This window comes from Lodderomyces elongisporus, chromosome 4, assembly GCF_030384665.1.
Source record: "Lodderomyces elongisporus chromosome 4, complete sequence".
Lineage (NCBI taxonomy): Eukaryota > Fungi > Ascomycota > Pichiomycetes > Serinales > Debaryomycetaceae > Lodderomyces > Lodderomyces elongisporus.
The window spans coordinates 1,710,559-1,723,220 of NC_083676.1; the positions used below are offsets into that span (position 1 = coordinate 1,710,559).

General features: G+C 37.0%; 5 protein-coding genes across 5 annotated transcripts; 1 reads left to right on the plus strand and 4 right to left on the minus strand. All coding sequences in view use genetic code 12, as the record gives it.

Moving 5' to 3' along the window:
* Positions 1-1,039: 1,039 nt before the first annotated feature.
* On the minus strand, positions 1,040-1,735 carry PVL30_003753 (uncharacterized protein; the record flags this gene model as incomplete). The annotated part of the gene is made up of 1 exon (XM_001526316.2): positions 1,040-1,735. The coding sequence occupies one exon, from the start codon at positions 1,733-1,735 to the stop codon at positions 1,040-1,042; it is 696 nt and encodes a 231-aa protein (XP_001526366.2).
* A 489-nt stretch (positions 1,736-2,224) lies between these two features.
* MRD1 (Multiple RNA-binding domain-containing protein 1) lies at positions 2,225-4,831 on the minus strand (the record flags this gene model as incomplete). Its single annotated transcript, XM_001526317.1, has 1 exon — positions 2,225-4,831. One exon carries the CDS (start codon positions 4,829-4,831, stop codon positions 2,225-2,227), a length of 2,607 nt encoding a protein of 868 aa, XP_001526367.2.
* Positions 4,832-6,121: 1,290 nt separating this feature from the next.
* Positions 6,122-6,742, plus strand: PVL30_003755 (uncharacterized protein; the record flags this gene model as incomplete). The annotated part of the gene is made up of 1 exon (XM_001526318.1): positions 6,122-6,742. One exon carries the CDS (start codon positions 6,122-6,124, stop codon positions 6,740-6,742), a length of 621 nt encoding a protein of 206 aa, XP_001526368.1.
* Positions 6,743-6,864: 122 nt separating this feature from the next.
* RAD50 (DNA repair protein rad50) lies at positions 6,865-10,800 on the minus strand (the record flags this gene model as incomplete). Its single annotated transcript, XM_001526319.1, has 1 exon — positions 6,865-10,800. One exon carries the CDS (start codon positions 10,798-10,800, stop codon positions 6,865-6,867), a length of 3,936 nt encoding a protein of 1,311 aa, XP_001526369.2.
* Positions 10,801-11,147: 347 nt separating this feature from the next.
* rna1 (Ran GAP Rna1) lies at positions 11,148-12,386 on the minus strand (the record flags this gene model as incomplete). The annotated part of the gene is made up of 1 exon (XM_001526320.1): positions 11,148-12,386. The coding sequence occupies one exon, from the start codon at positions 12,384-12,386 to the stop codon at positions 11,148-11,150; it is 1,239 nt and encodes a 412-aa protein (XP_001526370.1).
* Between the last annotated feature and the right edge of the window lie 276 nt (positions 12,387-12,662).

The window sequence follows — 12,662 nt, forward strand, 5'->3', positions numbered from 1 at the left end:
TGCAGATACATGATGTTCTTTTAGCTCTCGGCTTTCAACGCAATCAAGCCGAATATTGCCTTTACATTAGACGGTCTAGCGCCTCCACTGTGATGGTTGCGCTCTATGTGGATGATCTTCTTATTGCCGGTTCTCCCAGACGTGCTATTGACCTGGTCAAGGCCCATCTTATGTCTTCCTTCAAGATGAAGGACCTTGGCAAAGTTGACCGATTTTTGGGCCTTAACATCTGTCAAAATGGGGTAGATGGAGGTGAAGCTCTCACTTCATGACTATATTGACAAGATGTTAAGTGAGTTTGGAATGGAAGACTGCAAACTGGAACCAACGCCAGCGTCTGCCACGATTGATCTTACTCCACTTGACCACATTCACGATGACAATGAGAACACTAGTGTATCAGATAGAGAATCTAGGACATGTGACTTTGGACGTCCATCGGATTACAGAAGCTTGGTTGGAAAACTACTCTTTGCAGCTAATACTGTTCGTTATGATATATCTCATATAGTTGGGGTTCTCTCCAGATACTTACAAGCCCCTAAAGAAATTCACTGGAAAGCTGCTAAACGTGTACTTCGTTACCTTCATGGCACGAAAGACTTTGGTATAAAATATAGACACATTCCTGGGTCAACAGTGGAAGGCTATAGTGATGCTGACTGGGGTAGTGACACGTCCACACGGAAATCAACAACTGGACTTATCTTCAGATATGCTGGTGGCCCCATCACGTGGAAATCAAAGAAACAAGCTACAGTTGCTCAAAGCTCGTCTGAGGCTGAATATGTAGCACTCAGTGAAAGTTGTAAAGAAGCCTTATGGTTGATAAATCTCCTTGGAGAATTCAATGTAAATGTCAAAGGACTAGTGATACATGAATACAATAAGGGAGCCATTGATATGGCAAATCATCCAACTCAACATCACAAGTCTAAACACATAGATTTCAAGGTCCACTTCATAAGGGACCACACATCCAAAGGTGAGATAAAAGTTCAATATCTTAGAACAGAAGAACAGCTAGCAGACATGCTAACTAAAAACCTTCCAAGAAACCAGTTCGAAAGATTGAGAGACTTGTGTGAGAATAAAGAGTTCCTTGCGTCGGGAAATTCTTTACCTTCTGCGCAAGGAGTCTGTTAACCATCGGAACTGTAAAATGTTCTGGTCCACTCGGATATTTAACTTCATAGGCAGTTAAAATAGCCGCAATTTGTTCATCAGTAACACCAGTACGTTTAAGAGTAACCATAAACGTAATACCAAGAAACACTTCAGGAGGGAAACAGGCGTGGACCCTTGTCGTAAACTTTTTATGGGCCGCCTTAAGATCTCTTAAGCGGGATTCACCAGCAGTATCCCAAGAGAGGGTATGATAGTCATAAGCAACATCAATGGCCGTCTGGAGGCTCACTTGGCCAAACATGGCCTTGATTGCTTGAAAAAATTCGTGACCGTTTCGTTGGTCACACACAACATCAGCGCGTACGTCCGCTGAGATACTATTCCTTAGGATCACTTTCGCCATTTCATTAACCGAAGTAGTTATCAAGTGACAGTCACTTTCCGTCTCACCTTCGAGGGGCAACACTTTCCCAGTCTCGCAATAGGTGAGAATCTCATCAGCAAAATTTTCGAATTTGTTAGTGACATCTTGATACCATTCGTAATAATTGTCATCACCACGAAGAACTTCTCCATTGAAGACTTCTAGAGCGCTACGAGAGCTCATAACCTGTTGAAATCTAATTACTCTTGATGACATAATCTATTATTCATGAATTCATCTATATCAGTGATACTTCTATATATCTAATTCTACATCTTATATGTTTCCATTTATGTCTATTTATACTTGTCATTTGTCTCAATGGCTCACGACTTTCCTCTTTTCGTTGGGTAGTCGTGTACATACTTTGTGTCATGTTGGGTTCATCAACTGACGTAATTCTATTGTGTGATGTGGCTTTGATTCACTTTTGTGTCTACACCACTTAAACACTCACTTCAAGTCAAACCTATATGTACACACACACACACACACACACATATATATATATACATACTCTAGTTTTTACACTGTTATTCGTTCATTTCAAAGTGTAATCATCTTTTCTTACTAAATCATCAGTATTGATATTACTATTATTGTTGATGTTGATTCCTTAAAGTTTTTTTTTTTTCGTCTTTTATTCTCTACTTTTCTTTCTTTACTATTAATCTAAACATCAAATTCATCTTGTTTTTCTTCCAATTCAATCTTTGACTTTCCCGCCAATCTAGCAGCTGCCATGTTTTGTGTACCCACTTGCTTCTTCACCTTCTTTGTCATTCGTTCAATTTCTGCTTCGGCATTATCAGCATCCCTCTCAGCATACTGCATGACCAACCTTCTTCCCAACAAATGCACACCTTCAAGTTGTGTCATTGCATTCTCCGCCTCTTTCAATAAATTGAACTCGATAAATGCAAAACCTCTAGCACTTTGATCGAATTTCTTGGGCACTCTCACCGATTTCAACGAACCAAAAGCACCAAATAATTCCAAAAGATCCTTCCTTGTTGCTTCGAATGGCAAATTCTTGATAATGATTTTATTAGACTTGCCAGATTTGGCAGCAGCACTACCAACAGCTGTTGCCCTTGAATCCTTGGCTCCTCCACTTTGTTTATGAGAAATCTTGAGCTGCAACTTGTGACCATCAAGAACATGTCCATCTAAAGCCGCAATTGCTGCATCAGCCTGTGCCTTGCTCCTAAATTCAACAAACCCAAATCCCATACTAAGTGTCTTACCGGTATTTTTAGGATCAGGTTTGGTCTTTACAGTAGCAAGTACAAAGCCAGATAAAGGCTTGAACAAATCGGAAAGTTGCTGCACTGTAGTGGAGAAGTTGAGGTTTTTGACAAAGATGGAAACTGTTGAACCGTGAATATCACCATCCTCTGTGTCGTCAATATCTTGACCGAGAATATCGTTTGCACTGATTACTTCGACTGCCTTGACTGGTTGTGATATATTGCCAGCAACGCCAGCAACGCCAGCAGTGCCGGCAGTGTCAGCACCAATACCAACATTAAGACTTGCCTCTTCTGCCGTAGTTGGAGCTCTAGTAAACAAATCTTTTGGACCTTTTTCCAAATACAAGATACTTGAATTGAATCTCTTGTAAGCAAGCTTGGTAAATGCCGCTCGAGCACTTGGCGCATCTTTAAATTCTACTATAGCAATAGTTCCCGCAGGAGGCATAATGATTCTGGCAATTGGGCCATATTGAGAAAATAATTCGCCCAACTCTTCTGTGGTGGTCCCATAAGTAAAGTTTTTCACCAATATGATCTTGTCATCTCTTTCTTTTTTGTTGAAAGAAGTCAAATCAACGCCTTTATCCTCAAAAAATTTCTTGACGTCTCCAATAACGTGCGCCTCTGCTAATGCTTGTTTGACTGCAGAGCTAGAGTTTTCAGGGTCAATTAATTGCGACTTGGTGACTCCTAATTTAGCTGCCATCGACTCCATTACAGCATCAGTATTCATAAACAACGAGTTCCAACTAAATTGGGTCTTTACAGCTTGTTCTTTTCTTTTCAATTCTCTTTGTTTCTTCAAAGGTAAATTCTTCAAATCAAACTCGTCTAATCGATGACTCTTTTTCCTATCTGCAGCAAGAATGTGCAATAACCTTCCTTGAAAAATCTCCTTATCCAACGAGCTATATGCTCGAACCGCATCTTGGGGATTAACAAATTGAATATATACAAAACCTTTTGACTTTGAGGTTCTGGTGTCTATGGCTATATGCACTTCTTCTAGTGCACCGTACGGCAGGAAGAGCTCTCTAAAATCATCTTCAGTAGCTTCATACAGGATATTTCGAATAAATAAACGCCCAGTGTCTTGTAGTTTCTCAAGAGTTTTCTCTTCTTCAGTCTTTTGCACAGATTTTGAGACTGGTACCAGCACTTCCGTAGTTTCCAAAACTGTCAGTGGGTTGATTCCTTCATTTTGTTTCAAACTATCATTCTCCAATGCAGATTCGGGAACTTCGCCATTCTCCTTGATCCGAATACTTCTGGATTTCAACCAGTCCAAATCCGAAACATTTTCATCTTTTGCCAAATTATTCTCAACATTATCCAAACTCATCATCATCATCATCTCTTCCTCCTTATCTTCTTCCCCTTCTTCACCTTCTTCTCCTCCCTTTCGTGCTTCAATCTTACTAAAATCTTCGTATTCATCATCACTCGCACTCTCCTTTGCTTCTATAACATCATAATTTTGAGCAATAGGTTTAGTATCTCCGGCCAAAGCATCCTCGAGTTCTTTTGCCGAACGACCACCTGATCCATCGGCGATTGCATCATTAGCCCAAGATTTCACTTCGTGCGATGGCTTCATCACTTCCATATACTCTCTAAATTTTGGATCATTCTCCATTTCTTCTTCAATTGCTGATTTTGGTTTTTGTCTCTTGACATTTTTAGCCATTTCATTTTGTTCAATTAATGCTTCTTCCTGTCGCCTAAGTCTTTCATTATCTCTCTTTCTCTTTTCTCTGAAAGATATTGGCACATTTGGATCGGAAAATGTCTTTGCAATTTCCACATCTATTCTTGCCGTATCAAGAAAGGACTTGTTGAAAAATTTTACAGCTTTTTCCGCCGACTCTCTAGATTTGTATCCAATAAATGCAAAACGCCTCGATTCACCGTTCTTGGATTTCACAAGTTTAACATCCGTAACATCGCCTTGCTCGCCAAAATGTTTTCTTAAGTTATCTTCTGTGAAATACTTTGGAAGACCCTTGACAATTAATCGTGACATGTTGTATAATTGATAGTTGGATGTAACCGTAGATTCTTGAAAAAATTTACTGTAGTAAGTAAGTAAGTAAGTAATTAAGTAAGTAATTAAGTAAGTTAGTGAGTAAGTAAGTAAGTAAGTAATTAAGTAAGTAACTAAGTTAGTGAGTGAGTAGGTAAGTGGGTAGATATATAAGCAAACAAAATAGGTACGCAACTATTCAAGTTAAATAAACGAATAATAAATGATTGAGATGAGGTTCTGCACTTCTTTTTTCTTTTTATTTTTTTAATTTTTTTAATTTTTTTTATTTTTTATATTTCTTTTTTGTGTAAGTGATTTTCTTTTGTTTGGTAGATAAATTGTTTCTTAAACTCTTATACTTCTTAAGGGGTCGTCTTTAACCTCAACTTTAAAGTGAACAAGGACTGACTAGCTTATATTAACGCTTGCATCAAATCATGGAGTTGGTAGATCATTTTGGGATTAGGTATAATGGAAATAATCCAGATGCTTCATTAAAGCTTTGGCTTAAAGGAATGTCATGTTTGATGTTATTAGTTGCTTATATCTTAACGTACCAACTTATTTCAGTTTTTGCAACACTTTTGGCAACCTTCTTTCCTGATACAGCTGCTCTATTGAAAAATCGTTGTAGCAACGCTTTTTGGGATTTAGGATTACATTTAATGGTAAGTTACAATTGGAACCAATCTAAATAAAAGGAAGCAGAAATTGAAAAATGGGAAAATGGGAAAACAAGAAAGCAGGAAAGCATAATAAAGCAAAAAAATAAAGAGTAAAGAGAGGCTTCAAAAGCCATGCAAATGCGATGTATTGATGATCAATATAAAGAACTCATGAATAATGTACTAACAATCACTATAGAAGCTGAATAAAGTCAGGTTCAAAGTAGTTGGTGACAAATTGAGCCCATATCCAGCAGTTGTCGTTAGCAACCATAGCTCGTTGGTAGATTGTTTTGTAATACATCATCTCTCACGACTTTCCGCTAGAATAAATGCAGACTCAATAGAAGGTGACGAGAATCATTACCATCGTTTTTATCAATATTACCATCACCACCTTCACCGCCGTTCCCAGCCATACCAATATATCAACAACACAAACAACCACAACAGCAACAACCACATCAACAACAACCACAACAGCAATAAGAACGAGAACCGGAACCGGAACCAGAGTAATGGGGATCATAACAGTAATAACGACACTAACAGCAATTCTCAAAGCTTGAATCTACCCACAGTCAACTTCTTTTCTTGGTTTTTGGTTTGGCGGGTTCCTACTATGAAGATCTTACTCCACCTTTTAAAATGCGACGAGAATTGGGAACTAGAGGAATCATCAGTACTTTTTGTATTTGCAAGATTATTAAGAAGCAAATTCTCTGAATGGATTGTTATGTTTCCCGAAGTTAACATTTGGACAGAAAGTAGTCACAATTTGCAACGCCAAATCAGTGAGAAATACTACTTACCAGCGTTGAACAACTTGCTTTACCCACGATTTTCTGCATTCTATAATGTCATTACCGCATTACACAAGTACAAGCCACATCCATACTCAAATTTGTACGATCTCACAATAATATATAGTCACAAAACAAAAAACGGTGAAGTTTCGTATACTCCACCAACTTTGCTTGAAATTTTCTCATCGCCAAGTCCTATAACCATCATTGTTTATGCAAAGATTCGACCCATATCCAGGATTCCACAAAAAAGAAAAAAAGTTGAAAGGTACCTTGAGCGTCTTTGGAAACATAAGGATAAGATCATCAGCCAGATAGAAACTGAAAACTCCCTCCACCAAGCAGAAAAACAACCTCAGGATATATCTGCTTTGTCATTAATTGCAAATACGTCAAGAGGAACTCCATTAGGTGAACAACAACAACAACAACAATAACCACTACTACCACTACAATCATCATTACCATTACTACCACCACAATAACAACAACAATATCATCAGGGACAGCAACTATCATACAAAAAATTTGGAAATTGAGTCCCAAACAAAAAAAAAATTCAATACTCCTGTATACGGCTGATAGGTAAACTATAGATTCTTGATTTTGCCTTTTCGTCCCTTTGGATCCTGTAGAAATGGTCAGTAAATCGATCACCTTGAATATGAGTCAAGAACTTTTCATCATGTGTAATGACAATGAGTTGAAAGTTCAGTTGCTGTTTTCTATACTCAATTATTCTATTCAATGCCAATGCCAACGCTTCCGCATTTTCATTATCCAAATTCGTAGTTGGCTCATCCAAAGCAATCATACCACAATTTGCACCAAAACATTCCGCCAATGCCAACCGAATCAAAATACTCGCCAACACTTTTTGTCCAGCAGAACATCTTCCCCTCATATCCAACTCGCTATTATCCTTTACCATGACAACTCTGTAATTATAAGATCTGTTACCCTTGGCCTGCAAGTTAACATCGCTTTTAATAGCTATTGTAGAAATATCTGATCCTTTATATGTTTGAGACCACAAATCACCCAAGATTCTATTGATATCCTCCATTTTTATACTATGAAACTTCATAATAGCATTGTCCAAAGCCTTTGAATAGTTTTGGATGTCGTTTGACACTAGTAGATTTGTTTGAAGCTTAATCCATTCCTCGTGGTATAGTTCGTTGACATTCTTGTACTCAGTCTCCAACTCCTTCTTTAATCCTTCAATTTGGTCTTTGATCTGTTTCACTTCTCCAATCTTTCCTGCATGTTGAGAAGTGAGCTCGGAAAGCTCATCCCTCAACCGCCTCGAATGTTCTTGATACTCGAGTTTTTTCACCTGTGCATTTTCAATATCCATAGCATTGATTTGAAAATCAGTTTCATCCAATTTATGAATTTGCAGACGATAATCAATATTAGCTATTATATTATGTTCGATTCTTGATGAATCCATCACTTCTTTTTCAAGAACTTTAATCTGTTGGGACAAATGATTCATTTTCTGTTTGATACATTCAATCTCTTGAATAGTGTTTTCCATCTCAACGGTATTCTTCTCCAATTCTGCCCTGTCATTTGTCTCATACTCTTCTATTGCATTTTTCAAGTTTATGAAATCTGAATAAATCTTGGAGATTTGCTCTGTATTTCGTTGTAAGCTTTCTTCTTCTAAACTGTTTAGTCTTTGAATCTCGCTCAACTTCTCAAACTCCATTTGTTTTTCTTTTCGTAACTCTTCGAGCTTTTTTTGAATTCCAGCAATCTTCATTTCAGCTTGCTCGATTGCGGTTTCAATGTCCTTAATAGACTTTTTTACATTGTGGACCTCGGCGAGTGATCGCTCAAGATTACTTATGACCAACTTTGTGTCCTTGATTTTGCCCTCCAATTTTTGAAGGTCTCTTTGAGCTTTAAATTTTTGCTCTGTACATTCGTTCAAATCTACCCTTAAACCCTTGATTTTTTTATTCACCTCTTGTTGTTGTGCTTGAAGCTGCGCCACAGTTAGAGTTGCAGCACCAGAACCATAACTTTCCAATTCATCATTTAAATCGTCGATTTGAATAGCAAGGTCCAGTGACTCTGAATTTAATCTAGTAGTATCAGATAAAGGTTTCTTTAGTAAATTAGCAGAATCCACATTCGACTTAAGCAAGTCATGTTTACTTTTTTCTTGCTTTAAAAGTTCGTTTACGTGGTTTATTTTAGCATCCGCTGACTCAATTTGAGTCTCAAAAGTAGCTTTTAGTGACAAACACTCTCTATAAGTTACAATTTTTAGCCCTATCTTTTTCGTTTCCTCCAATTCTTTACCTATCTCATTAGCACTCATTTTTACCTCTTGAGTCTTTTTCTCATCAAAACCTCTTCTCAAATCCTCAATAAACCTTTCCAATTCATCCTTGTTAAAAGTTCTCTTACACAAGAGACAGCAATTGTTCTTCTTTGCCACCTCCATTGCAGAGTCTCCATACTTTTTGGTAACCTCAGCAGTATTAACATCTTCCATCACATTTCGATAATCGTCTTCCAAATTCTCTACCACAGTCTCATAATCATTAATCTCGTCTTCTTGAATAACTTCTAATAGTTCCAGTTTGAGTTGTTTAGTCTTTTTATTATTTTCATCCCTGGATTGAAAAATGGCTTCTCGAGAACGTTTCTCCGATTCTAGTTCGCTTTCTAAACTAAACACTTTTCTTTGTTGTTCTTCCATATCCAAGGTAAGTTGTACAAGTTTTTCATTAAATTTTACCTCAGCAACATCAATATCCACATCTGATCCAACAATCTTCTTGTATCTGTCGTTTAGCTTCTTTAAAATGTCTTGAACAGCGTCATCTTTTTGTTTCATCGAATCTTCAAGATATTTGAGTTTCGACTTTAGTTCAGACTGTTTGTTACCGGTAACTAATCTTTTTGAAATTTCGTCAAGTTCAAATTCCAACTTTGAGATTTCTTCATTTGATTCAATAATCTTTGAATCAAAGCTTTTGACTTCATTTAGCTTCTTCTTTGTACTGAGTTCTTGATTTATTTGTTCTAGTTCTGTTCGTTTTACAGTCAACTCATTTTCATCGCTAGCAATGACGTCCAATTTTCTCTTTAAAGTCAATAAAGTTTGTTGATTACTCGAGACTTCTTGACTTAGGTAATTGCAAGTTTGTTCATTTTTTAGTATTGAGTCGCATACATCCTGGTACTTGGATTGTTGTATTGATTCTTTTGCTTTACTTTCAACAACGAAATCCTTTTGTTGCCTTTTGGCAGAGGCAAGGCTTTCTTCAACGCTTTTTTTGAAACTAGCTACAGAAATATTATCTTGTTCTAGGTATTTCATTAAAGCAGCATGTTCATGAATTATATCCTTAATCTTTTTTTCATTAGATTCGTACTCTGCTTTTTTTGCCTTTAATGACCCATCGAGTCTAATCAACTCATTTGAAATGGCAGATTTATCTTTCAATTGCTTTTCCAAGTCAAAACTCTCCGTTTGCAACTCTTCAATTTTGGCTGATTTCTCAGTATTGATTGAGGCAAAATTTTCTTGTTTGTGGTAAAGTTCTTCATCTGTATCTTGAAGTATAGTGATTGTTGTTTTTAACTTTTCAATGCTTTCCTCGAGTGACTCCTTTTTCATCAATAAGTTTTCATAGTCGCTCAATGTCTTTTGGAATTCTTGATTTGAAGCAAATAATTGGTCAGCCTCTTTTTCTTTCTTTTCAATCTTGATATTAAGCTCACTAATTTCCATGGTGAAATGATCTACTGATTGTGTCTTTTGTGCCAATTTATCCTTTACTTTTTTTGCTCGGTCTTTGTCTATCTTCAAGTGATTTACACTTTGTTCGATTAGTTTGATATCAACTGACATGTCCCTCTTTATTGTTTTCAAGTTATCAATCACTTTGGTGAATTTCGAGGCTTCAAAAATATCATCAAATTTCTTCTTCAATACTGACGCCTCACTCAATGGCCATAAACTATCATCTTGATGGCAAAAAATCACGTTATCTAATATTGCAGGGGAAGCTCCTAAAAAAATGGGAATCTGAGCATCCATCTCTGCGTTTTTTGAAGATATTGCTGTCTTTTGTCCCTTTTCAATATAAGCCAATTGTCCTTCAAGGGTCTTGAATGTGAGTCCCCCGTTTCCACCAGCTCCTCCACCAGCTCCGCCCTTTTTCATAGTAGCGGAAACACTGCGTGTAGTGATCATGGATTTGCCATTTGCATTCTTGAATGCCAATTTTACTTCCCCATGAACTGCAACGCGTGAACTTAATCCTGGATCATGAACAAACGCGCCCCCTTTGGAGTTTGGAGGAAGATTCCCTGTTGTTGCATATCTCAAACACTCGATAATTGTGGTTTTACCACATCCATTTTGACCACAAATCAAAGTCAAAGGAAATCCAAACTGAATTGTTTCATCGTGTTCTGGTTCAAATGCTCTTATACCTTTAAGGGAAAGTTTGTAGATACTTGACATTAGGTTTCTTGAGTGGTGTTGGCGGTGGTGGTGGTGGTAGTGGAGATGGGTATGTGTAGCAGTGAGGAGAGAATTTATCGCGGGTTAAGTAAGTGCTACCAAAAGAAGAAATAAACAGATGCAAAATGTTTACTGTACTATTTTACTTTTCTACTTTTCTACTTTTCTACTTTTATTTTTTTATTTTTTTCGATTAGGATGAAAGAAATTAGCTATTAGAAAAAGACGAAATTAGAATTATGAACAAAATGGTTGATCTTAAGATAGGAATGATTCGTTGAAAAATCCAAATTGATAATTACCTCAATGCAAGATGAAAATATTAAAGACTTCTATATAAATATACTCTATTCAATGTGGGTTTTTGACAATTCAGTAGCAATTTCATCAACATTCTTATCTTTGTCTTCAACGGATACCCCAGAGAGGTCTTCCTCCAATTGTTCCAAGTCCAAATCTTCTTCAAGAGCATCTTCCTCGTCTTCCTCATCCTCATCATCATCTTCTTCTTCTTCACTATCGAGTTCTTCCAACTCATCCAACTCGTCCAACTCACCATGACCTCTTTCTTCAAAGATATAATTAATCTTGGTAATGTGCTCCGAGTCTTCTTCAAACCTGTTTCCATTCAATTCAAGGTATTTCAAATTGGGCAAATGAGAGCCGATAGCTTCGGCCAATACTTCCAAACTATCTACTTCCAACTCATTGTATTGCAATTTCAATGTTGTTAAGTATTCTTTCTTATCGCCTTTTGAAATGGCCTTGACGACTTCCAATGAACCTTTATTTTTCAAAAGTGAGTCGTTCAAATTCAACTCGACCAACTCTGGCCAGTTAGATATCGACTCTGCTAACTTGATAGCACCCTTTGTAGTTATTGTGTTATCTTGTAAATCCAAGACTTTTAATTTCTTGTTTTGCGATAAACCTTTTTCAATCAACTTGGAGATACCTGCTGGTCTGATACCATTTTGGTATAAACGAACAACTTCCAAGTCCTTGTGGTTTCTCAATCCAACAGCCAAGTGGTTCACTGAACCATTCTCCAATCTGTTTCTTCCACATACGAATGTCTTTAATGATGGTAATTTTTTTGCTTCTTTTGCCTTGGCTAATTTGAATAATGAGCCACCGATTCTTGAGCCCGCAAACGGACCCATTCCATTGTTGGACAAAATTAAATGCTCTATGGACACAGCTTTTGCAATATAATCGTCGATAGGATCAATAGTTTGCAAACCAAATGCATTGTCACTCAAATTAACTACTTTCAATTGAGGCAATTTAAGTAATGCAGGGAGGAGATATTTTAAGGATTGGGGGATCTCGGTGTTTAATCTTCCAGTGTACAAATCTGAGAAATCAATCTCAATTATGGTATCTCTTCCCAAAAGAGCTTCGCTCAATGCTTTTGAAGCCTCAATACCAATGGTGTTTCCCGAAAAGTCAACTTTTTGAACATTTTTCAATTCGCTGAGTTCCTTGAGGTAAGGTTCGATGTCCTCCGCCGTGTTGAATTTGATTTGCTTGCCAGCAACAGAATATGTTGTTTCTGGAGTTACTCCAAGGTCAATAAAAGCCATTCTATCTTGTTCTTTTTTCTTTTCTTTTCTTTTCTTTTGATTTGATTTAATTTAATTTGCTTTTCTATATTTTTATTTTCGCTTTGTGATGAATTATACAAAGTATACCTTTTTTTTTTTCTTTTGCAAAGATCAAGCTGTTGGTAATCACAAATCAAAGCTTGTATATAGTCTCGTTTCGTATTGTTTCATTTAATCAAGTCTTCTCTTCAGTTGTTAATATATTTGAAATCTTGTGTGTGAGTGTGTGAGTGTGTGTGCGAAACAGAGGGAGAG